General features: G+C 60.1%; 1 protein-coding gene across 3 annotated transcripts; it reads right to left on the bottom strand.

Moving 5' to 3' along the window:
• Positions 1 to 777: 777 nt before the first annotated feature.
• On the bottom strand, positions 778 to 21,375 carry GLI1 (GLI family zinc finger 1). 3 transcript variants are annotated; one of them, XM_075049755.1, is made up of 13 exons: positions 21,211 to 21,375; positions 9,303 to 9,469; positions 9,029 to 9,124; positions 7,851 to 7,871; positions 7,548 to 7,743; positions 7,147 to 7,309; positions 6,941 to 7,042; positions 6,675 to 6,815; positions 5,921 to 6,070; positions 5,255 to 5,419; positions 4,589 to 4,837; positions 4,147 to 4,426; positions 778 to 3,797 (listed from the first exon to the last, which is right to left on the bottom strand). In XM_075049755.1, exons 2-13 carry the CDS (start codon positions 9,397 to 9,399, stop codon positions 1,531 to 1,533), a joined length of 3,927 nt encoding a protein of 1,308 aa, XP_074905856.1. In that variant the 5' UTR covers positions 9,400 to 9,469; positions 21,211 to 21,375; the 3' UTR covers positions 778 to 1,530. The 3 variants fall into 3 exon arrangements, with proteins under 3 accessions (XP_074905856.1, XP_074905857.1, XP_074905858.1); XM_075049756.1 differs by having other exon boundaries at positions 6,941 to 7,039; XM_075049757.1 differs by lacking the exon at positions 7,851 to 7,871.
• Positions 21,376 to 24,932: the final 3,557 nt, after the last annotated feature.

Below are 24,932 nucleotides of genomic sequence, written 5' to 3'. Positions count from 1 at the left end.
ACAAAGACGTCCACTCAGAGACCTGCAGAACAGCCCCAGTGATGTACTAACGGCCTGGAAAGAGCCCTGGAGTATCTCCAGAGACACCAGGGTGGCCTAAACCACCCAATTTACAGGTTTGAAATGCCCACTGCTGCCCTGAAGACACTGAGTGTGCCCTTAGGGCCCTTAGGAATCCCAGCCAGCTGGCAGAAGCAGCAAAGCAGCTCTCAGAACACTGGAGAACATGTAGCAGCTCAGAGCAAGCAAAAGGCCACCCAGAGACCCCAGAAAAGCTCTAGAGCAACTCCAAACACACCTAGACAGTCCTGGAGACCCTACAAAGAGTCCCCAGCACTCAGAGCAGCCCTAGAGGTGCCAAGGTGGTGCCCCGATGCATAAGGAAGGCCCAGAGTAGCCCCCAGACATGCCAAGATGGCCTGAAGAAAAAGCCTCAGATCCAGGTGTAGACCCAAAGGCACAGAGCCATACCTTGAGACTATACCTCCAGGTGTACGTGGGTCTCAATGTGCTTCTGCCAGTGCTTTTGTTCGATGCTGCCAGGTCTGCAACATGGAGGCAGCACTGCCCTTCCCCCCCCCCCCCGCCCCCCCCAAACCCCTGCAGTGGGAATCAGTATGTGGTTGACCTGTGCAAGATATGCTATGGCTGGTTCCCCCATCCAAAGGGGGCGGGGGGGGGGTGTTGCTTCTGCAGGGCCAGGCACAAGTAGGTCTTGGTCCCAGATGGACCAACAGAAAGAGGGAGAGGGCAGGGGGGACCGTACGGCACCTGGCACAGGGGGTCTAGCTTGGAGCCCATGTGCAGGGATAAAAAAAAGCACACAGTTCACACTCCCCTGAGAAAGGGTTTAATGGGGAGGGGAGGCACTGCTGTTTCTTTCAAACAAAAGAAAGGCTGGGGTAACACCCATAAGAAAGACATACACATAGGCACACTATGTACAGAGTGACACAGGCAGTGCCAGGCACCCCACGCCCCTCCCCCCCGTGATGGAGAACTGCCTCCCCCTTCTCCCTCCTTAAGCAAAATTGAGGGGAGGGGGGTGTGGGCTTGCCAAGCAAGGAGTGATTGCAGTCCTGACAAAGACTTGGATTTAAGGCAGGGGGAAGGGGGAGCGCAGTGGGAACATAGGGATGGGGCCTGCCCACAGGTTGGGGAGAGTGGTGCTCTTTGGTTTGGATACTAAGACTTGCACAGGGCCACCTTGTCCAGAGGGCCAGGGAGGCAGGGAAAGGTTCCAGGCACTGGAATGGAAGGGCTCAGTAAAACCAGTTCCTTCCTGGCAAGAGGTGACCTGAAGCACCTGATCAGGGTTGCAGCTTTGTCTGGGACCCAGCAATGTCCCTCCTCTGAAAGAGCCTGACACTCACAGACTGGAGGAGATTCCAAGGGTGTTTCTCCCCTCTTCACCCCCTCCCCACACCAGGCATAAATCTGCATGTGAGAAAGCATTTCACGCCTCTGCCCAAGTGTGTTTTGCCCGCCCCCAGTTGCAGACATGCCCACCTGATGGCTGGTACCTCCTAGTTAGGACAGGGAGTTGAGGAAATGGCTCTCCCCAGCCAGAGTGCTCAACATGGAACTCATGTCACCCACAGCCATGTTGGCACCGCCAGATGCAGGAAGCAGGAGGCTACCAGCAGGGGTTGGGGGCCCAGGCAGCAGTGCGGGTGCCTCTGGATCTTCCACAATGGCAGCAAAGTCAAGGTGCGTATTCTCCAGGTCCAGGGAGTCCAGGCTGTTGGCCACCTGCTCCTCTGAATCCAGGTAGTAATATGAGCTGCCTTTGAGTCCTTCCAAGCCCCCACCATAATGCCCGGGACCCCCACAGCTTGCTGCCATTTGGCCCAGTAGCTTATGCCCACCTTTGCCCACATGTGCGCCCTGGCCTGGGTAATACAGCAGGGCATTCCCGGGACCCTCAGGTGTGGGGCGGGCAGGGGGCAAGCGAAGTATACGCCGGGAGCTGGCTTCCACTCCCTCATAGGAATGACTTGGCTGAGCCAGGTTGCCTGCATAGTTCAGACTGTTTTGGTGACCAGGTGGTTTAGGGCCACCGGGTGGGTGTGGCACCATCTCTGGGTTGAAGCATGGGGCATTTAGGAGGTGTTGGGTCTCTGCCAGACCCTGGAGGTGATCTGGTTTGGCTTGGTAACCAGAGTACTTGGGGCTGAGGTACAGCGGTGCTTGCATGGCTTGGCACTGCCCAGGTTCACTGCCCAGCCCCATGCCAGTCTCCCCTCCCTTGGAGGCTAGTTGGTCTCCCCACATCAGAGCCTGCTGAGCCTGCACATAGCTACGGACCATCACTTCTTTGGTCTGCATGGTGGGGGTCTGGGCTCTTCTAGTGCCCAGGCTCGACATGCCCATGTAACTGACAGGTGCCTGTTCCTCGGCCTGGTAACCACCAGGCCCTACATTCATGGCTTGGCCAAATGATGCAGGAGGCTGCATGGGCCCAGCAAGCTTGGTATTCTGGCAGGGAGCAAGTGCTGGGGTAGGTGCTGGGTAACGCTGCTCAGATTTGATCTGTAGGTGGTTAAGCCGGTGCCCCGCAGAAAACCCACTGTCCTGGCATGTGCTCACAAGTTTGGGCTGCTGCCCACAAGAACTGGGTAGTGGGTACTCAGTACTTTGATGGTGACAGTGTGGCCCAGACATGACAGCAGCAGAGGCACTGATGCTTGACTGCACAGAACTCATTTTCAGATTGCCTTGGGGAGGTTCATCCCAAGGAGCTGGTATGGTCCCGTTGCCAGCATGCATACTCGCAAAGTGCTGGTTCATCTGGCACTGAGGGAAGGAGAACTCAGACGGAAGCAACCCCTCTTCCATGTCCCCATGCCCTCCTAGGTTCAGCTGCATACCCCCCATGGTCCGGCGAGTGCTGCCATAGAGGCCTTCACGGTGGAGCTCCACACCTGTCCCCTGGCATGGGAAGCTCTCCTCGGGGTAGTTCAAGTACTGTTCCATCTCTAGCAAGCCAGACTCCATGCCTGGGCCAGGGCCCTCTATGCTCACACTCTCCAGGAAGACATTTTCACTGATGCTGGGTGGGCGTGGGGAAAAGACATGGCGCTGAAGATTGGCATCAGAACCACCCAAGGGCTGCAGAGCAGTTCTGCCCACTCCTGGCACGTTCACATTACCCATGCTCTGAAAACGATGCACCTTGGGCACAGCATGAGGGTTGGCTGCGGTCCGGGCTGGGTCGCTGGCCCGCCGCACACCATTCCGAGGTACCAGGTGAGGAGGAACGCTGCCTGCATAGCCAGGGTAGTCATTGGAACTGTGCCTTCGCAGCAAACCGTTTGCAAGGAAGCGGGGTTCGGCTGGCCCAAGGTAGTCCCCAGGTAAGCTGTTGTGGCCACCCATGCCCACCCGCTCCATGTTGGGCAGTGGGGTTGGGGGTGGGCCACCAGTGGCTGCAGCATATTTGGCCTTGAGACGGTAGCGCTGGGCTGGGGTAAGGCTGCCCACACCCGGCAGCCCTCCACAGTGGCTGGCATCACTGGAGCGTCGCGACTCGTCCGGAGAGATGGGGTCATAGCCGTCTGCCAGGCCTGCCGCACTGGGCATTGCCCCTGCCTCGCCACCCAGACATGGCCCAGCCAGGTACGGGGACACCAGGGATGAGCGCCGGCTCACGGTGTAGGCTGAGCTTACAGTACTGGTGGCGCTGCTCCGGCGCTCGTTCAGCGGCATGCCCACCTCTGTTGCCGACAGCTCCGCGATGCGCCGGTGCGAGGCAGCTGACGGCAGCACGGAGATCCCAGGCACCTCCCCAGGCAAGCCTGAGGAAAGAAAAGGAGGAGTTACATCAAGGCACTCAGGACACAGCATAGCACCGGTGGTCAGAGGAGAAACCAGGATGTGGCCTCTCCTGTGGTTAGTGCCTGCTAGGACAGGAAGCAGATTCAAGTGGTGGCAACAAAGAGGGGGCAGAAGATCATTTAGAATCACTTAGGTTGGAAAAGACTTTTAAGATTATTGAGTGCAAAGATGGGGTGCAGCCCAGATGTGGGGGTCCACCACCAGGGAAAGGAAGGTGAGGAAACTTCTCCGGATGCAAACCAGACCTCTCCTGACACAGTGCCCATAGGACTGGCCCTGCATCCGGGTGGGAGGGAACCACAGTCTCACCGGCTCCAGGGATGGCTGGCAAATTCAGGCCCTTGGTAGCTGACGGCTTCCTCATCTGCTTCAGTTTGTCAATGCGAAGATTTTCTAGTTTGTGGAGGGCCATGAGCCCAGAGGTACCCATGGGCTCACCGGGCACCACATCCTCCAGTGTGGACAGATCCTCGTAGCTCCCACCCGCGTTGCCTGCCATCTCCACACCACTGTCATTATTGGTGGTGCTGCCAAGTGGGGAGTGGTCGCTGCTGCACGATGACTGCCCACCTGGGCTGGGCTGCGGCTTCTAGGGGGTACCCAAAACATTAACCAAGGAAAAGGGGGTCAAATATCCACTACACACTTAATGCAACCTGCCAGGTGTGGAGATGAATCCCCTACCACGCAAACTGACTCCTCGACAGGCCTGGCCAGGCCTCCCTCCATCATCACACCCCCAGCTCCTTACCAAGGCCAAGTCAGGCACTAAGAGTTTGCTGTCATCCTTCCGGGCCTCAGTGAGGCCATTTGCATCTTTCTCTTGCTTCATGTCTGGGGGGCCACTGGGGGTGGGCAGCGCACGGCCTGGCACCACATCTCCTCGGTGCTTCTTGGTGACATGGGCATCAGGGCCATGCACTGTCTTCACGTGTTTGCGCAGGGAACTGGGGTCTGTGTAGCGTTTGGTGCAGCCTGGAATCTTGCACACATAGGGCTTCTGTTGGGGAAGAAAGGTAGGCACGTTGGAGGGAGGGCATTAGCTCCAACCAGAGACCCCTCCCAACAAAGTAGCAGCTGGGCATGAAATAAATTCCCCTTCCCTCCCTCTTGAACAGGCCCGAGAACTTGGGGAACTGAGGGTAGGAAGGGATCAAAGAGGCTGGGTCCCCTTGCAGGCAAGGAAGAACATAAGGACGGTGCTCCACAGGAGTAGGGCAGGAAGTAAAGGGACACTGGTGGGAATGCAGGTGACCAAGGAAGGGAGCAAGGGGCCGTGCTTTATTAGAGCAGGCAAGGAGGGAGTTGGGACACACAGAAAAAAACCAGGGATGCAGGGACTTCTCAGGGTACGGGACTAATCGGGAGGCATACGGGGAGCCAAAAGGGATGCGAAGAGCCCCAGATGGGTCTGTACCTCATTGGAGTGCGTGCGGTTTTGATGCTTGGCCCGGTCAGAAGCATTGGAGAAGGCCTTGTTGCAACCCTCGTGTTCACACACATATGGTTTTTCACCCGTGTGTGAGCGCAGATGTGTCTTGAGGTTCTCCAAGCGTGAGTAGGCTTTGTTACAGCCCTCGAACTGTGCAGGCAAGCAGGGTGAAACATGCCACACGCCTTCAACAGACCCTGTACCACATCACCCCCATACTACATACCCACGGCACATCTGCCACGGACATGTATCACGCCTACCAGCCAACGCGCAACGCACCCGCCCTCCTTCAGATGCATGTCTTCGCACCACCGTGACGCCCTTTACCCTTCTGGCTTATGTCACGCCACCTCACTATGCACTGGCCACGTGGTTGCGCTGCTCCCAGCCTGCTACATACCTCTTTACCTCATGTGCATCTCTGCCATGCCATTGATTACAGCGGCTCTAGCCTGCTACACATGTACCCCATTCTATCATGTACTACCATGCTCCTGACCAGCCCGCCTGTCCCACCTCATTTTCCCCACCACATGTCCCCCTCAATGCCGTTAACCAGACAGGCCAGCTCGCAGCCTGCCCCAAGCTCTGCCTGGTGCAAGGCACCACAGCTTAGCTGAGGCTTTACAAAGGCTCGTGCCAGCTCACCGTGCATTTGTGAGGTTTCTCGCCTGTGTGACGTCGCATGTGCACCACCAACATGTACTGAGCCTTGAAGGGCCTCTGCTCCCGGGAACATGCTGCCCAGTGGCACACAAACTCCTTCTTCTCCCCGTGGATATGCTCATTGTTGATGTGCTGAGGAGAGAGGGGCATCACTGGAGGGCATCAAAGGTCAGGGAGATACAAGTGTCTTAAGAAAGTACCACGGGAGAAATGGACATAGAGGGACTGGGATGTCAGGTGGAAACACCAGAGGTTAGGGGAAAATAAGAGTGGTCAGCTGGTCTCTAGAGGCGGCAGGGGATACAGGAGATGGCTGGGGTCTATTTTGGGAGGACCAAGAGAAGACATAGGGGGTCTGAGGGGTGGTCAAGGGGATATAGGAGAGCTGGAGTGTCTGGAGTGAGACAAAGAGCAAAGGAGGAAGTCTGGATGTACGAGTGGTTCAGGAGAGCTCCTCCAGGGGTAAGGAAGGCCGGACTAGGTGTTCGCCCTAGAGACATGGTATGGGAGGGTCACAAAGAACTTGCCTACAAGTAGAGGATATGTGTTCCTCCTCTCCTAGGGGCAACTTCTAACACTGGGCATCTGTACAGTAAGTTCTCAGAATGGGGTCAGGGGGAGGGGAGTGGCTCACTATAGGACAGTCATAGAGTCATGGGTTGACACAGGGGGATGTCCACCAGCAACCGGAGGGCAGGTTCTGGGACTGGGTGTACCCAGGCAGGACCTAACTCACATGCACCAGCTGCTCCTGCGTATCGAACTCCTTGGCACAGCCATCCCAGTAGCAATTGGTTTCATACAGAGTCTCAGACTCAGGTTTCCCATCCTCCTTCTCCAGATCTTCCCGAACATCAAGCATCCCCAGCAAGGGGTCCTGGGGGAGCGCAGCCAGATGAGCACTCTCAGGTACGACCCTTCATGCTTCCTGTTACTGGGAATGGTGACAGGGAGGAGCATAGAGCCCTGGGGAAGTGGGGCATCTCAAGGCTGGGGGAGTACCTGGGTGCCTGTGGAAGCTGGACTGGAGATGTCACCCTCAGATCTCTCCTCTGGGTATTTGAGAGTCAGAGGGCTGCTGAGGTTCCACTCCAACTTTAGCTGCTACCGGGGCAGGGGGGAAAGTGGAAAGCAGTCAGCACTGAGATGCCCACTGGACCACCGCTTATACGCGACGCACCGCTCATACGTATGCAAGGCCCCCTTACCTGGCAGTGTTTGAGGGTCCCACGAGCTGGGGCATGGTGCAGGAGCCCTGGCCGGGTGGACAGGTGTTCATGGGAGCTACATGGGGCAGGGGGCGGGGGGTGGCTGTACAGGTGGCCTTGGCCCTTCTGCTGGCCCGGTGGACTCTGGTACCCCAGCGACGGACTGCAAAGAGCAAGATGGATGAGCAGATGACACCATCAGAGGACAGAAGTTTAGGTCTTCTGAGCCACAGATCACAGGTGTCTGAACACCCAGCCACTCCTTCCCTAACCCACCGTCCCACTCTGCTCCCGCCTTCCCTAGCCCTCATACCAGGCACTCCGCAAGTTGGGAATCGGCATTCAGGCTCCCAGACTGACAGGCTGCATGCATGCCAGTGGGGCTGAAATCTGGTGCCCACCTGATGGTGCTGATGGAGAGGTGGCCGTAGGAGCCACTGGCAGAGGCGCAGCGGGAGTTGATGAACGCAACGAGGGAGTTGGGTGAGGTGCGGATTACCGTCTGCAGGTCAATGCTAGAGTCTGACAGGGGTGAGATGGACAGTGCCCGCTTCTTGCCCAGTTTGCCTGCACCACGGGGCGTTGAGAACCGTGAGCCTGGGATGGCAGCAGAGAGTGGGGAGCACTCCTCTCAGCATGGGTCCCAGGAGGCTGAAGAAACCCCCAAGGACACAAGCCTGGTGCTTTGGAGCCTGGAACAGTACCTTGAGTGTGCCAGTTAGCTTCTGATTTAGAATAGAATAGAATAGAATAGAATAGAATAGAATAGAATAGAATAGAATAGAATAGAATAGAATATTTCAGTTGGAAGGGACCTACAATGATCATCTAGTCCAACTGCCTGACCAATTCAGGGCTGACCAAAAGTTGAAGCATATTGTTAAGGGCATTGTCCCAATACCTCTTAAATACTGACAAGATTGGGGCATTGACCATCTCTCTAGGAAGCCTGTTCCAGTACTTGACCACCCTCTCGGTAAAGAAATGCTTCCTCATGCCCAGTCTAAACCCCCTCTGGCACAGCTTTGAACCATTCCCATGCATCCTATCACTGGATACCAGGGAGAAGAGATCAGCACCTCCCTCTACTTCCCCTCCTCAGGAAGCTGTAGAGAGCAGCTCTACCTACCCCTCAACCTCCTTTTCTCCGAACTAGACATACCCAAAGTCCTTAGTTGTTCCTCATAGGACATGCCTTCCAGCCCTTTCACCAGCTTTGCTGCCCTCCTCTGGACGCATTCGAGTACCTTAACATCGTTCTTAAATGGTGGGGCCCAGCACTGGACACAGTACTCAAGGTGAGGCCGCACCAATGCTAAATACAGAGGGATAATCACCCTTTTTCACCAGCTGGTTATGCTGTGTTTGATGCGCCCCAGGATACGGCTTGCCTTCTTGGCTCCCAAGGCACACTGCTGGCTCCTTTTGAGCCTGCTGCCAACCACCACCCCTACATCCCTTTCCGCAGGGCTGCTCTCCAGCCACTCCTCTCCCAGTTCATACTCGTTGCTGGCTTGTTGCTGGCTTTGGGCTGTGGCAAGGCTGGAAAGCGTCCCTCCTCCCTACCACGGCCATCAATGTTCCCAGGGGGTACCTGAACCTCTTGACACACACGTACTCCCTGCCACGGCTGATATCATCCCAAGAAAAGTGCCTGATCCCCTCGGCCACAGCCAACACAAATCATCCTGTTCACACTGGCATGTTCCAGGGAAGATACCTGAAACCCCAGCAGTCCCCTCCCTCATCACAGGCATCACTGTCTCTGGGACTGCCCAACGCCCTCAGCACACACACCTGCACTCCTGACACAACCAACACAATCCCCAGGAGATGCCTGAACCCCTACCTACCCCATGCCCTCCCAAGACTGCAGACTTACCATCACCACCGCCTGGGTGCTCGGTTCCTGCCACCAAGCCATAACCACGGTGACTGCTCGTGAGGTTTGACTGATGGCATAAGGGGAAATCAAGTCCTGGCAAAGGGGAGGAGAAAGACGGGAAGACTATTAGGGTGGATGGCACGACGGGGAGAGGAGATCCCCAGAGCATCCCTGAACCCAAGGATTACATCTGAAGTCAGGTGCCCCTCGCGCCTGCGCCAGGCACCGCTCGGGCCCAGGCACCGGCCAGGACGAAGGGACTACGACCGACCTTGCGGCCCCGGAGCCCCTGGGGCTGGTCCGTGGGGCGGGCGCAGGCAGCAGCGCTCAGCATAGCCGGTGGCTGGGGGGCTGACGGGGTTGAACATGTCGTGGCGTGGCCTGGCCGGGCTCAGGAGCGCATCTGGTCCTCGCCGAGGGGCTGGAGCCGGTCGGGGCCTGAGGATGACAAGGGTGGGCCGGCGTCCCTGCCCGCCAGCCCCGCGCCCCTCCGGGACCCCGCGCCCGCCAGGGGGCGCCGCAGCGCAGCCGCGGGCCCGCCCGGGCCGCCCCCCGCCGCGGCCGGAGCCCCCCCCACGGGCACGAAGGTTCTCCCAGGGCCCCCGCCTCGCGCCCCCCCACCTCCCACCCCACGTCCACCCCCGCCCTGCCCACGGCCCGAAACCTCCCGCCGCGGCCCCGCACCCACCCGCCCAGGGCGCACAACCCTCACAGACCTCTGCCCCGAGCCCACGGCAAAGGGGAGTCCTGAGGGCACCTGCCGAGGCGGGAAGCGCAGGTGACAAAGGGGGAAACCTTGTCGTCCCCCCCGTTCGGGGGCGCAGACGTGAGGGTCCTAGGCGGAGGAACTGGGCTAGAGGACATCCGATGCGGCGGCAACCACCAATGAACGTCTGTGTACCCAAAAGCTTCGGGGACCCCCACACTGCCGGCGTGGCCCCTGGCATTTTCCCTTGCCCCCTCCCACACGTACGCATCCTGGTGCTCCCTTGCCATCGGGGTGGCCCCCCCTGCCCTAAGGGCTCCCACTTTCTCCCTGGAGGTGGGGGCCGTTCCTCACCTGGGGCACAGGCCTGTATATACCTGGAAGGGAGAATGGGCGGGTGCAAGGGAGATGTCTGCAGGGCCAGGGTGCAGTCCCCCACACCCCTCTCCTCCCTTGCTGACACTGCAGAGACATAAACCGTGAGGGAAACTGCATGCCTCTGGCGAGCTGGGTGGAGGCAGGAGGTACAAGCCATGGCAGCTCTGTGTCACCACAGCCACCTGGCCAAACAAGGAGGCCGTCTGCCACCCCCTCCAAAGCAAGTATGTCTGTCCCCATGCCCGCAGTGCCTGGCAAGCCCCCAGGCCTCTCGTGGCACCAGCACAGGGGAGTTAACACACCCTAAGCACAAGGACCGCGGTACAGATCAGACCATTGCCCAGTTCAAGGCCACCTCTGATAGCTTAGCACAAGCTGTGACACTGCTGCAGGGCACCCTGTGGTCACCCATCACAAGCATCCCTTGTGATCCCATACTGACTTAGAAAGGTGCCCTCGTGCTTGGCACTGTACTAAGAGGGTCCTGTCCCAGCAAGAGTCCCAAGCCCACTGCAGCGTTTGTTCCAGGGGGGATGAAATACATATGTGTGCACCCAGACACCCACACAAACATCCACGCTCAAGCACACACATCGATGTAAAAATTGCAAGCCCTAACTGCCAAGAGGGGAAACCAATGCACAGAGGGTTAGAACCATCCTTGGTCAAAGGACCCAAGCTGGCACCCTGCTCTGCCCTCCTCATGGGTCCTTGCAGCATCTGCAGGTCCCACCCAGCCCTGTCTTGCCCATGGGTCCCCACCCTGCCTGCAGGTCAAAACCCTGCCCTGTCCCACAAACACATCGCACCCCTGCCCACAGGGCCCAGCCCAGCCCGCTATCCCATTCGTGCCTGCAGGTTCCTGCCCTGTGCCTGGGTCTCATTTCCACCTGCTGCTCTGCCTGGCCCTGCCCATGGTCAGATCTCCAACGTAGCTGTGCCTTCGGCCTCTGCACCCAGGTCCTGGCCCACAGCTCCATCCTCACCCATGGTCACTGTCCTGTCACGAGACCTGTGGGGGCTTACAGGAAGGACAGACGCTCTGGAAGGAGAAACAACCACAGGGGCACATGTGGATGGCGCTGGGAACAAGGCCTCGTGCCCCCCTCAGCCTCCCCTTTTGAAAGACTAAGGGAATCGCCCCAAACAAGGGGTCTGGGGGAGTGGGAGCCCCTCACCCTGCTGGGAAAGTGCTGGGTTGCATTTGGAGCACGGGGGGGGGCAGCAATTCTTCCGCATGAGTTGCCCCTTTGAAAGCTTGTCTCGGGGCTTTGTGAGAGTGTCAGCCAGGAAGAATGGAGGGGGGGGGGGGCAGCAGGGCAGGCAAAGGGGGAGGGAGGCACCCAGGAAGGTGGTGGTGCTGGGGGAAGGCAAGGGAAAGAGAGACAGACGAGTAAGAAATGGGGGGGGGGCGTGCAGAGGGCAGATGAGGGGCCGCTTACCTGCCTGCTGGACCAGGGCCTTCCAGCAAAGATTGGGAATTAGCTCCAGGGGAAGCCTTCCATCTGCCCCCTACCCCAGCCACAACATCTAACAAAGAGAGGGTTTGCAAGTCCCTCACAAAAGTTTGTCTAGTTGTGGAGTCGGCCACAGCACACACCCCCCAGCCCCTTGTGCATACAGCTAGTCACATGTACGCAGACACACACATGGATGCATGAACATACGTTTGCACATATCTGGAGAGGCACATGTGCAGCTGGGAGATGATGGGGGGTGTTGGTATTCGGCAAAGCCAAAGCCCCTTGTCTCTCCCTCCCGAGAATCATCACCTGAGCTCCCCCAGGCCGCCCCAGAACCACAGTCTTAGCCCACCAGCTGCCTGCTCTATATGGGAGCAGGCAGGTTGCTACCATGCAGTGCAGTAACCATATGCAGCCATCCCAGCCCAAAGGGGAGTGGGGCTGTGCCTGCCCAGACAGGCGCACCCACCTGCTGCAGTGGCAATAGGACGACAGGCTCTGTCCTGGGCCCAGCTGGCTTCCATCAGCCTACAGCTGCCCACCCCAACCTGGACTGGGGACTTGCTGCTCTGCTGCCCTGAGTTCCAAGCAGATGGGGCACCACCTGTGGGGCACCTACCGCTTCCAGGAAAAGGGTTAATTCACCCATAGCCTTTGTGATGTCGCCTCTACCTTGCCGAATGTTGGCCCTGTTCACCTTGCTATGCACAGCTACTCCAGCCCCTGCCTTGTCCGCCACCTGCAACATCCCTGCACACATATACACGCACACACACATTCACAGAGCACGTGTACACACACCTGCTGAGTGATCACCCCACAAACTCCACGTGCATACACACAGCAGCTATGTAATATGCAGCGCACGCGCACTTATGCACACCAGAGAACACGTTATGTCCAATGGAACACATGCAAAGCTGCATGTGCATGCACAGCACACATGCACACAACACATGCATGTGCCCAGGTTTACCTAAACGTGCATGGAGCACACGTGGGCAGAGGGCACACACACATGCAGAGCATACCACCACACATGGGGAACACACAGGCACGCAGCAGAAGGCACATTACCCCCACCTCGGGACTCCCCAGCCTTGCACACCATCTCCCTGCCTGGGGTGGCACCCTCTCTGCGCCCCCTCCAGCAGCCACCATGCAGGACTGGGGGCAGCTTGGTGGGGCTCTGGTCCCCACCACCCTCGGTCCCCGGCCACCCAGGTGCAGCAGAAGAGTCAGGGTCCCACTGTGCCAAGACAGCCTCTCCTCCCTGGGTCCAGGCAGAGCGGAGGAGTTCGACGAGCAGACCCAGCCTGCCAAGGGCTGGGTCTCCCCACTGGGGCAGCCTGGAGGCAGGTGGGTGCCAGGCGGGCGTGAGGGCAGTGCCCGGGCCCTATCCCATCCCGCAGGTTCCCCCTGCTGAGCACCAGCATGGGGGGTGGGGGGGTGGCTACATAAGGCAGAAAGTGCCCAGGGCCCACAGGTCTCAGCTGCAGGATGCTTTCCCTAGCCCATGGGGTCCGCAGGGGCTCCCCGGACCCCGGTGGCCCCCTGAGCAGGGGAAGCTGGAGGGGGCCAGGGCTGCAGGGAGCCAATGGGAACTGGCCCGCGGCTCCCCCCCCCACCGCGCTCGCCTCCCCCGCCTGCCGCACACCGCCACGGCCCACCCAAGTCGCAGCCTATGGGCATAAATTTGAGAGCCAGGCGCAGTCGGGATTGAGGGGAATCTTCCCTCGGTCTCCTCCTGCCAAGAAACTCAAACTGAAACACATTCCTCCTCCTCTCTGCCAAGAAAATAAGGAGCGCAGCCAGCGGCAGGAGCAGTTGAAGCAGGGCTGGCTCCAGACGCCGAAACGCCGCACAGGAGGGGGTCAGGACTGGCCATCCCCCTCCCCCCCCAGCTCCTTGCCTTTTATTTCCTGCAAACACATCTAAAATCTGTCATCTGGCTCCAGTTTCCTGAAGACACTGGGGAACGGGGTGGGGGGGAAAGGGAAGGAGGCAGAGGAGAAGGCACAAAAGGCAGAGAGGGAAAGGAGATGCAGCGAGCTTGTACGGCAGAACGACAGCCGGGATGCCTGTGCTGATGGGTGGTGGAGCAGTGATGGTGGGAAGGAGGGAGAGACACAGATGTAGGCACTGACAGGGGAATCGTATGCCCTTAGGAGACCCGGCTGCAGGAGGAGGCAGGCTGCACCCCACCACACCCTGCGACATGGCAGACCCCTACCCCAACTCCCAGCAGGAACGCTCCCTGCTCCTGACCAGCTCTGACAGCCCCCCGGGGCTGGCCAGCCGGCAGCAGCGGGTGCCGCATGCTGCAGCAGGGTGGCTGCCATCCAGCCCAGCACACGGGGGTGGTGGGGGTCCCTGTCTGCACCTCGGCATTGTCCCCATCATCTCCTGCCCTGGGCCCAGCCCAGGCAGGGTTAACCGCCCCGGAGTCCCACTGTGGAGGAATGTGATGTCAGGGCTGGATTAGCCCTTGCAGCCGAGATCCCAGCCGATAGACCAGCAGCGCTGAGCTGTGTGTGGCACAATCCATCAACCCGCCCAGCACAGCCCCAGCGTGGGGGGCCTGGGGGAGGGCTCTGTGTGTGCATGCGTGGGGGCATCTGTGTTTCTGTAAGCGTGTGTGTGAATGCACAAGTTTGGCCATATGTGTTTGCATGAGTTGGGAGAGGGATTTGTGCTTATGTCTGAGTAGGTTTTTGGGGGGTGCTTGTGTGTATATATTCACAGATGTATGTGTTTGCCTGCATGCTCACACGTGTGCTTGTGCATGTCTACATCCGTGTGGAATGTGCATATGTGCATGTCTACATGTACATGTGGGGAGCTACAACAGTAGCTGAGGGGAAGCCACTATATGTTTGCAGGCCCAGCCACCTGAAAACCTTACCCACTGAGGGAGCAAGGGAGGGCCAGAGCAGAGAGAAGAGGCAGAGAGCAGGGTCCAGCAGTGCAGCAGGGGCTAGGGTGGGGGGACACTCCAGAAGGCCACGACTGCATATCCTTTTCACCCCCTCAGGGGAGGTGGGCTTTAGCCCTGGGGTAGGCAAACCCCCGAGCCCGCCACAGGCACAGAGCCCTGCTGCCCTCACCTCAGCCGTCTTGTGACCCAGCATCAGCCACGTGCCCAATTGGTTTAACCGTACAGGGCCTTAGGAAAAACATTGATCTGCCTTAAGATCTGCCTTCCCGCACTGGGGTGGCAGTTCAGAGAGAGCCACAGCCAGAGCAGTTCTGCAGACACAGAACAGGAATGCGGCAGAGGGCCAGGCTGAGCTGCAGCACATAGGCACAAGTAGCAAGGCTGGAAGAGAGCTGCCGGGGAGCCAACAATGCCTCATGCCAGCGACAGTCCAGGATCAAGGGGACACATCCTAGCTGCCTCCCAGGGCAGGTCAGGTCTGGCAGTGTCAACACACTCCTCCCCAGCTATGATGTCTCCTCCATGCTGTACAGCCTCCCCAGGCGCCACAGCTGGCACCCACTGGGGGTGGGAAAAGGCCACTGATGGTGAGGCAAAGACGGTGAAATTCCCCCCTGGAAGAAGCCCCTATTCCCTGCCCTGGGACCAAGTTGGGCCCAGGCCAGCCTGCGCTGGGGAACTGCTTCCCCTGACCCCACATGCTTTCTCGTCTCTGCCTCCAGCAGAACTGATGTGCAGACCTCCCGCCCAGCTGCCTTGCTATGCATCTGACCCCACTGTTAGACCAGGCCTTTAGGGCGAGCCCAAGCTCCTCTGCATGGGGCAGCTAATCTGCCCAGGACTGCAGCTGCCACAAAGCACATTGCTTCAGGTTCAGGGGGTCTGAAAGGGGACAATTCAGGGTCATGATCCCATGCTGGTGTGGGCTGCCAAGCTTGTTCCAAGGTGGTCCCTTGCCCAGTAAAGATGAGGCAGAGAAGAACCAGCTTCGGGGGAAGTTTACACGTGTGGAGGGAAAGGGGCAGAAAAATCCATGCCAGGACAGGTTCAGGACATCCCCCACTCAGTTCTCCCTCCCTCCCTTCTCCAGCCCCAGCTGCCACCTTCAGAAATCATAATGCATCCTCATTCCCCACCCCATGCCAAAATTCTTCTCAGCCCTTCACACCACTTCCAGTAGGGACCAGAGGTCCCTCCCCAGCCCACCCACCCCTCTAGCAGCGCAGCCTTATGCAAGCCACAGTACACCACCACCCATACGCCACATCTCGGCAGGGGGCAAAACAATCCAGCCCCTTGCTCCCACACGCATCCACACCCACTCATGACCATGCACTGACATGCCTCTAGACATGTCAACACATGCTAAGACATGTGTGCTTTGGGAAGAGGGGAAGGCAGGCCAGCCTGGGGTGCAGCCCTGGCTGCCCGGTCTCCAGTGTATCCCAGGGCAGAGACAGCCCATGGAGGAGGGCTGCATGGTGGGAGCTCACAGCTCCATGCTCCCTGCGACTCTTCCCCCTATAAAGCAGGGACCGGCGGCCCTCAACCACAAGCTGAGCCACTCAGGAAGCCGTGGCAAGCCAGGCAGGACTGGTGGTGCTTGATAGGTGGTCCCAGAGCAGGCAGGCAATTGTCACGGGCTCGCATGTTGTTTGCTTTGGCCCTTGGCACACACTACCCCTGCAAATTGCTCACATAAAGCCACTTCCCTAGCCCCTACCTTCATCATTGGGCTAGAGTCTGGGTGGAGGCAAGGTTTTGGGGTGAGGGTAAGAGGGGGTGCACATGTGGCAGCAGCTGCTATAAGGAATTTTTATGCTTCCCCCTTCCTTTCCCGTGCTGGAGGGAAACAGCAAAATTGAACATGTGGGACCTATAAAAGCCCAGCTCTGAGTCACGGCTGTGGGAGCCCCTGCCAGGCAGTGCTCCTGCCCATAGCATCAAGGCATCATCCCCAACCCAGCATGCTTGTGTGTTGGGCATGGAGGGACACCCCCTGAACAGGGGCTGCAATGCAGGAAATTCTGCCGTCCCGAGGGAGAAAAGGTAGGACATTGCAGGCAGTGGGCTGCAGTGTCATCTGTCCTCCCACTGCAATCAGGGTAGTTCCCGCTGAACCTGTTCCCACCCCAACAGCTCCATCCTGCAGGATTCTTCAGAAGATGGGAACAGGAGGATGTGCAGGACCTCAGGGACTTCAGCAGTCATTAAGGGATTAGATACACAAGAGCAATCCCTTCTAATCTGTGGAACTGCCTGTCTCTTGACGTGCTGAGCATGGAGCAAGGTAAGCACAGCACTTGGGGATCTGGGAAGCATAAATTGCTCCTCCTTTGGGGCAGATGACCCCCTCTGTCTGCTGAGAGTTGGTGGTAGGGTGCCCTCAGGCTGTTCCCAAAAGTCCCTGGTGATCCTTTGCCTGCTGGGATGCATTTGTCTCTCCCGAAGTATCTGCCAGTGGGAGGTGGGTGGCACAGATGCCTGCCTTCCCATTCCTTGACTTGAGACCTGCTCTGTCCATACGCACAGCAACCCCATCACTTAGACCCATGTTCTCTGCCACCATGGGGGGCACCAGCCAGGGCTTTGCTTCCCCCTAGATCAGGGGTGGGAGTTTGACAGTGGGGTTGCACCACATCTGGACACATCCCCCCCGACCCCTCTCCACCCCAGTCTCAGACCCGGATGCAGCAGAGCTGAAACCCGACTCTGTTTTTGCTGCTTGTTCCCACTCTGAGGCAGCTATTTTATCAGCTGTTCACCTTGTTATTCTGCAGCTTCTGAAGGGGTTTGATGTACCACAAGGATTGGGATGGGTACACTTCTTGTGTTCCCATGAGCGTTTCTGTAGAAGAATCCCCTCGGTCTCACCAAGGACCCACTCAATGGACCATTTTTATTTATCACATCACTGGGACTGCTAAACACCAGGAGAAGATATCAAGAGAAACTGATGCACACAGACAGAGAGACTCCAGTACCACACATGCAAGACACCAACCAGCCAGATAACTGTGCAAATATGCATGCAGGTACGTACATACACACGCAAACAGGCTCCTCTGTGTACATGTCCGTAAGTGTGCATGCACATACATGCTCCTGGGGGACACTCTGGGTGTAGGAGGATTGCTCTCCCTTCTGACCAACTACCAGACACACAAGGTTTCCCTCTTTCTAGTATGTCAGGACAGATGGACAAGAACAGGCCCAGCGGCCTGTAGAAGGAAGGAAAGACACCACCACAAATATCCTTTTGTGAAAGCCATGTCACACATGGGTATGCGCGCGTATAGGTGTGCCTATGTCTGGGCACCTGTGAACATGCGTACATGCGTGCCCATGAGGGTGCATGCATGCGCAGGTGCATGGATGTGTAAGGGTGCGCACACTCGTACAGCGTGTTGGAGCAGTGGGAAGAATTGTATTCCCCAGGGACTACGGGCTGGCCAACCTCTCTAGCACGGCAGCTGCAGTCCTGAGCTGCAGTATATCACTGACAGCACGCCCAGGTTGCACTGAAGAAGGGCCTTCATGTCTTCCAGCCCATCCACCCACCCAGCCTTCACACATTCTGGACAGTGAGCCGCAAATCCCCCTCCAAGCCCAGGCTCAACATCCGCCTTTCCTCAGGCTGCCCTGACACGACAGCACGCGTCACAAGGTGTCTGTGCTGACTCACTCCCCCGGATGGAAACTTCTCTGCTCCAGGGAGATTCTCGCAGCTCAGCTAGCTCCAGCACTGCGAGGAGAACGCAGTACTGAGTTTGTTCCACCACTTCCCATTAGACCAGCCACAGGGGCCTGGCGATCTTCAGCTCTCAACCTGCTCCTGATTTTGCGTTTGTTTTTCTGATAGAAAAGACCCTGGAACATGGGGGAGATGAGGACCCCGCCCCCCAAGCTACCAGTGACTTGGCTACAAGCAGATGCCCAGAGCGCCTCACAAGTCCACTCACAAGCATTACTGGGAGCTCATGCATGCACACAGTGGCAGCTGGGCTGGCAGATGCATGAGGGTATGCACTGGTGGGCGCAGGTCAGTACATGCCAGTCTCCTCAGAGGTGCTGGGATCCTTGGTAGTTGGGGAATTTGGGGGTCCTACCAGGCACAGGGAGTTTTGGTGTGGATCTGCTCCAGGGTCTCAATTTCCAGAAGACCCCCTTGCCCTTGAAGACCCTTGCTGAGGAACAGTAACCTTCACTGTGCTGGGCAAAGGCTCAAGGGAAAGTGTGGAACCACCCAGCTCACGCTATGCAGAGACAACGTGCATCAGTCAACCAGCTTCAAACACCCACAACAGCATGGAGGCAACAGTAGTGCCTTTGCCATCCCACCTCCCACAAAGGCAGCTTCTGCCTCAACTGGACACAGCAGACCTAGCCATACTGGGAAGTTCTCCTAGGTCTGAATTTCTGAAGGAGAAACTTCATCCAGCTGCTTCCTCGTCCCTTCCCCCCAACCCACCCCTGCACCAAAACCCAACGCCCAACCCTCAGGACGCGGCATCCATCAGCTCAGGTTTGCCACACATAGCTGACAGAGCAGAATGGAGGTAAACTCAGGTATCTGGGTACCCAGTGGCATCTGCTGGGCCCCTGCATCCCTTCCAGGGCTGGGCGCAGGATCCTGGCTGTGGTTGGAGTATCTACCAGTTTCCCAGACCCCAAACACAGCATTGCAAATGCCACAGACATTCAGCCCTACTCAGACCCAGCTGCCTGCCTCTCCATCCTTGTAGGAGAGGTGCAGCCCTCAGGCTGTCACTGCAGTGCTGAGTGCCCCCCATTCTGGTTAGGGACCATCTGGACTTCACATGCGCGCGCAAGGCCTGGCCCAGGGCACCATGACACAGAGAGGGTAATTCTCCAGAGAGACGCTTCCTCTGCCTTTAGCCTTCCTGCACTCTTGGCTCACTGAGGGCTTGGTGCAGTTTGGGGATGCCTCGCAGGCAGTTCTGGTCAGACCCCGAAAAGGGTGGCCTGTGCCCGCACAGGCTCGGTTAGCTCATGCTCAGCTGCAAGCTGGGCTGACCAGATCTCACAATACCCTGCTCAGGGGCCTCTCACGCTGGCAATGCCAGTTCCCTCCTGCTCCTTTGTGCCATGCCTGGCCCTGGCCAGCCTGCTCCACCGGCCCCCGACTCCTCGTGCCAGCCAGGGAGCAATGCAGAGCCAACACCTGAACGCAGTGGTCCTGGTCGGCATCCAGTGGGGCACAGGAGGCGCTTGGAGCCATCTGCCAGAGAGGTCAAGCCTGGTCTCAGCTGTAGGGGGACTCAAGGCTGAGCTCCCTCACCCAACCCACCTGCCCCCAGTCCCAGCTCTCTGACTACCAAAGCCAGCAGCAGTCCTTGCGCAAGCGTGCAGGAGGACTGACGGACACTCAGAACTGGCACAGGCAAGGACTCAAGGTGCTCCACAAGTGATGTGAAAAAGCAGCTCTGCCCTCCCCCCAAAATCAGAGAGGCTTGATAAACTCATCTAGGCTCCCTTTCCTACAAATGGTTGGACCAGGTGACCTTTCAAGGTCCCTTCCAATCCGGGCTGTTCTGCGAGTCTAGGTTTCCCAGGTGTCGGACACTTCTGTGGCAGCCTCTGCTACAGTCCGCATAGGGATGGAAGAAGCGCAGCCCCAGGGCCCGTGGGATGAGGGCTGGGAAGCTGAGGTGTGCCAGTACCTGGGCATTTCGCCGCGGTTTCCGAGAGGCTCCCTGGGGTGCGCAGAATCTTCCTGCGCCTCGCTCCTGCCAGACGCTCGCCCGCGTGGCCTGGCAGGCTGTCAGGGGGAGCAGGGGGACCCATTGTCTCAGCGCCAAACCCTCCTCCCTTCAGAGCCTTGCCCTGGGAACAGCGGGTGCTCTTGGTGGGGATACAGCCGTCTGCGGGGCATGCGGGCTGGGCCAGCCACCTCTCTGCCTCGCCAAGGCAGTTGGGTGCAGAGGCCCACGAGGTGGCTGGCAGGGCCCCACGTACACCATGACTGGCCCAGGGTGAGAGGGCTCAGGATGGGCCAGGAGCTTGCACCAGCAGCGTGGGTGGCACTGCCCACCGTTCGTGTGCACGCGGGGACAATCCCGCGGCAGCTGCGTCACTCAGGCCAGGGCAGTAACTTCCATCCAGCCGCCGCTCCCGGTCCAACAAGCCCCGGCCGCGCAGCAGCGGAGCTGCCCGGAGCCGCGGCCGCCTGCGCTGGAGCCTGGAGCACCCTGCTCCGGCCCAGCGCTCCCCTCCCCTCCTCGGGCTGCGAGGGACTTCAGCGGGCGGGCACAGCAGCGGCGCGGCCGGAGCAGCCCACCCACCCGGCGCGCGAAGCGCGGCGGGAGCGTGAGGGCGTGGGAGTGGGTGTGAGCGCGAGTGTACGTGACGCGGAGCGCGGCGGGGCCGGAGCGTTCTGCCCGCCTCGCGCTGCCGGTCCCCCTGAGCGCACTCGCCCCGGCCGCCCCGGGACGGCCCCGGCCGCCCCGCGCGGTCCGACCTCGCTGCCGGCCCGCGCCCCGCCGGGCCCCGCGGCTGGGAGCCCCGGTCGAGGTTCCCCCCCCTCCCCGGGCGCCGACGGGACGCGAGAGCGGGACGGCCCCCGGCGCGGCCCGGCGGAGGGTCCGGCGCCATCCCGGCTCCTCCGGGGAGCGGGGTCCCGCGGGCGCCCCGAGCCCCTGCCAGCGGCCCCGACTCGCCCGACGGCTCCTACCTCCGAGCGGCTCCGAGCGTCCCCGGGCGGGGCGGCGGGTCCCGCGGCTCCGCGCTCCCCCTCGCCCCGGCTGCAGCTGCGGCTCGGTCCGGGCGAGAAGCGGCACATCCAGGGGGACCCTAGCGGTCGGGGCGGGGCGGGACGGCGCGGCGCCCCCCCGCACTTCCCCGGCCCGCCCCGGGCGCCCGGAGAAAGTTGCCGGAGCCCCGCGGGGGCGGTGCGTCCCGGCAAAACTGGCGGAGCCGCGGGGCGGCGGGTCCCGCTCCGCCAACTTGGGAGGCGGCGGCGGCGCCGCCGAGCGCGCTCGGGACGGAGACCCCGGCCGGGAGCGCCGCCGGCTCCAGCCACTCCGAAAACCCGGGCTGGATCCTGCACACGCGCGCACGCGGGGCACGCGCGCCCGCCACGGCCCTGCACACGCGCGGGGCCCGCGCGCACCCCACACGCATGGTCTGTGCGCGTGCATAGGTCCCGCACGCGGGCCGTCCTGCACACTCACAGCTGCGCACACGTGCGCCCGTGCCCACGCGCGGCGCGCCCGTGTGCGGGTACCCGCTTGCCTTCACGTACACACGTGCAACATTTGCACACACACACGTGCACGAGTACACGGGGTGCAGATACCCCTGCACACACACGCACACATCTGTGTATGCCCGTGTGCAGAAGTACACACGCGTGCATTTGTGCACATGCAAACAGGCACGCATGCACACCTGTGCGTAGAGCACAAACACAGCACACGCACACGCAGGACATGCAACCGCCAGCCAACGCTCCTAATGCCCAGCCTGGCCCCACCGAAGCAGCCGGGGGACCGAGGTCCCGGCACCTCCCTCGCCCCAGCTGGAAGAGGCCAAAGCTCCCGGTGCAGATGTCCTGGGGTATCTAAAGGGGAGGGAGTGGGCAGCCGTGGGATGTCTCAGGCTGACGCCTCCCAACAGGGCAGCATGGGCTCAGCATGTCGTGTAGCCTAGACCCCGCCGGGGATGCAGACAGAGGCCGCGCCAGCGCCCCAGGTGTCGCTGAGCTGAGACCACCCTCCCCAGCACTGGAGCCGCCACCCAGCAGGATTGAACCCATCTCCCTCAAGAGACCCCTGGAAGGGATGAAGGGAGCTCGTGGCTTCAGCAAGCCTTTCTGCCCAGGATGCTGCCACGGAAACCCCGAGCTGGCTTGTGGTTTGGGGGGGAACTGCTGGGAGCTGGGGGGGAGGATTGCGATTGACGGGAAACTGCGCGTTGTCGGTGGTCCGAAGGGGCCACCGTGGTCTGGCAGAGGGTCGTGGCAGTGACACCGCAGGGAAGGACTCTGAACGGGAAAGCGCCGCGTGGGTCCCCACCTCTCCCCGGGGCGCTGCTGCGGCACGGGCGGCAGCACGATCAGGCAGAAGAGAGTCGGCGCCAGCAGCAGCCTCGGCCGCGGGGCCCACGCATCACCCTGCCCACCCCCCAGAATGTCCAGAGCCCCCCATCGCCCCGTCAGGTACCCGGCCAAGCCACCGAGCACCCTGGCTGTACTCCCAGTGCGCCGGGCGGGGGGCGCAGAAGGGGGAGAGGGTCCGGGGCTGGACGTCCGGGCCCCCGGGACCGAGGGCGGGCACGGCAGACCGCGGGGCAGCTCCCCCTGGTGGCGGTGGGCAGCCCTCCCGTCCTCCCCACCGGCACCCGCGGGCGCTGGGGCCCGCTCCCACGGGCCGGTGGGGCCGTTCCCCACCTCGCCCCACGGGCCGGTGGGGCCCTTCCCCAGTGCCGCGAGCCTGGGCGTGGCGGGGACATCATTCTCGTCACATCACCCCGCCTTGAAACGATGGGAGAGAGCGGGATTTCGGGTGCTACCCTCTGGAGAGCGAGCTGGAGAAGGGGGGGGGTCCCTGGCCCCTCAGGGAGGGTACAGGACTGGGGGCTGCTACGGCCCCTGCCTGGGGGCACGCAGGGTTCAGCTCTGGGGGCTCTTCCTCTTCCTCCAGCAGGGGACACACGTCCATGTCCACCCACCTTGTGAGGCCAGAGCTGGGCGCTCCCAGGCCTGTGGCACCCCCACGCTACCCTGCCCTGCCCACCAGGGTCCCACTGTAACGGGGCAGCTAGACGGAGGTCGGGACCAGGCCTTTATCCCCAGGTCTCCCAAGGGCAGCTGCACCCCACGTGTCTGCCCAAAGATCCAGAGGTGCTAGGTGCAGGCTGTATCCCTAAAGTGATCTTGCTCCTAGTGGGCATGCCCTATAACCTCTTCCTTCCCTTGAAACTAGTCCTCCCATCCTTGCGGGTGATCCCGTTCAGCTGCTTAAGGAGACAAGCCTCCTCATTTCCACCTGGAAATCCTCCTGCCTCCTCAGTCCACAAGCCATTGAGGTGTCCAGCAATCCTCCTGGGACTGCCCCAACGGGTGCCCCAGGTGCCTACTTGTTCAGCCACAATGTCTGTGGCCCCGAAAGCCTTCTCCCACCCCAAAAGCTCCCCTGGCTGCTTGCCCCATGGACATGGCTGGGAGAACTGTCCCAGCAGTTCTCCCAGCCATGTCCCAGTGTGGTGCCAGTGCCTGCAGTTCAGCCTCCTACTCACCACCCAGATGTTTCTCCACTGCATCACTGGTTCCAGGGCTACCAGTGGTGGAGGGGGTGAGCATAACACGCACTGCAGGGCCTGAGACCATCTCAAGGGCCTAACAGTGATTGTCATTTGCATACAGCCTGGTGCCCCTCAGCTGCCACCACAGCTGTACATTCCCCTGGGGGCAAAATAAAGTCCCATGTTGCATTTGTGTCACTGCAGAGAAGGCAAGCAGAGAGTTGGGGTTGTAGCAGCTCAGGAAGCAGATTGCAGAACATTCTGCTCCCTTCTCCAAATGGGTCCTATGCCCCAAACAGTTTGCACAGCCAGCCCCCTTTCCCTGAAACAGCTTAGCCTTGTCCAGCTCACAGGGTCTGGAGGTAGCCAGATCCTGTCACCTGTGAAGGGAAAGCAGGGCAGCGGTGGTACCTGCACAGAGGGAGGCAGGAGAGAATGTGGGTATCTGAGCTAGAGTGGGAAACGGGGCCTGGGAGCTCCAGGGATGGGGAGGAGGGTTAGAAGGAAATTAATTTCTCACCCAGCAGTGCTGCTTTTCCTTCTTGTTTGTTTTTACAATGAAGGTCGGTTCCTTCCCTGTGCCACAGTGACTAAATGTAGGGGAAGAGCCAGGCTGGCCCTGGGTGCAAGCAGCTATTTCAGGGAAAGTGGCCTTTGCCCACCTGTCCCTAGCCAGAACGTGACAGCATGTGTCAATGCCAGCAGAGCACAGTGGGAAGGCAGGATGATCTCTCCAAGACCTGCTTAGGCCTGGGGACCCTGCTCCTTCCTGCAGCTCTGCCCTTGCCCCAATTTCCCTAGTCCTTGCTCCCTGACTGCTGGGAAAGTGAGTCTGAAGCTACAACCCCCCCTGCCTGGACAGCCCATGCAGGGGTTCTGGGCTGGAGAAGGTGGCCTTGCAGAGCCTTGCAGCCCAGAGCAGGCAGGGCAGCAGGACCACCAGGGCTGGAGTGGGTCTGGACCAGGAGCAGGGCTTGGCAAAGGGCTCCTGCGGGGGGGAGAGCCTGCTAGGAGGGAGCTGAGGACATGCCCCACTTTGTGCGTGCTCAGGTCCCCAGGTGACCGCAGACACGCTTTTCGTGGGGGCATGCGCATTCTCACCCTGCCCCGGTGCTCAGCTGCTCCCAGCTCCTGCCAGCTCCGTGCTCCTCT

The sequence above is a fragment of the Buteo buteo genome, chromosome 17, assembly GCF_964188355.1.
Source record: "Buteo buteo chromosome 17, bButBut1.hap1.1, whole genome shotgun sequence".
NCBI classification, from domain to species: domain Eukaryota; kingdom Metazoa; phylum Chordata; class Aves; order Accipitriformes; family Accipitridae; genus Buteo; species Buteo buteo.
Note: the sequence above shows the minus strand (reverse complement) of the source record. Positions and strands in the feature narration are given on the sequence as shown.

Coding starts and splice junctions, on each gene's coding strand:
- GLI1 (XM_075049755.1), bottom strand. CDS start 9,399: ATGTTCAACCCCGTCAGCCCCCCAGCCACCGGCTATGCTGAGCGCTGC. Junction 7,310..7,547: donor CTCTCCATCAGCACCATCAG/GTGGGCACCAGA, acceptor TGCTCTTTGCAG/TCCGTCGCTGGGGTACCAGA. Junction 6,816..6,940: donor CAGCTTCCACAGGCACCCAG/GTACTCCCCCAG, acceptor GCGCTCCCCCAG/GACCCCTTGCTGGGGATGCT.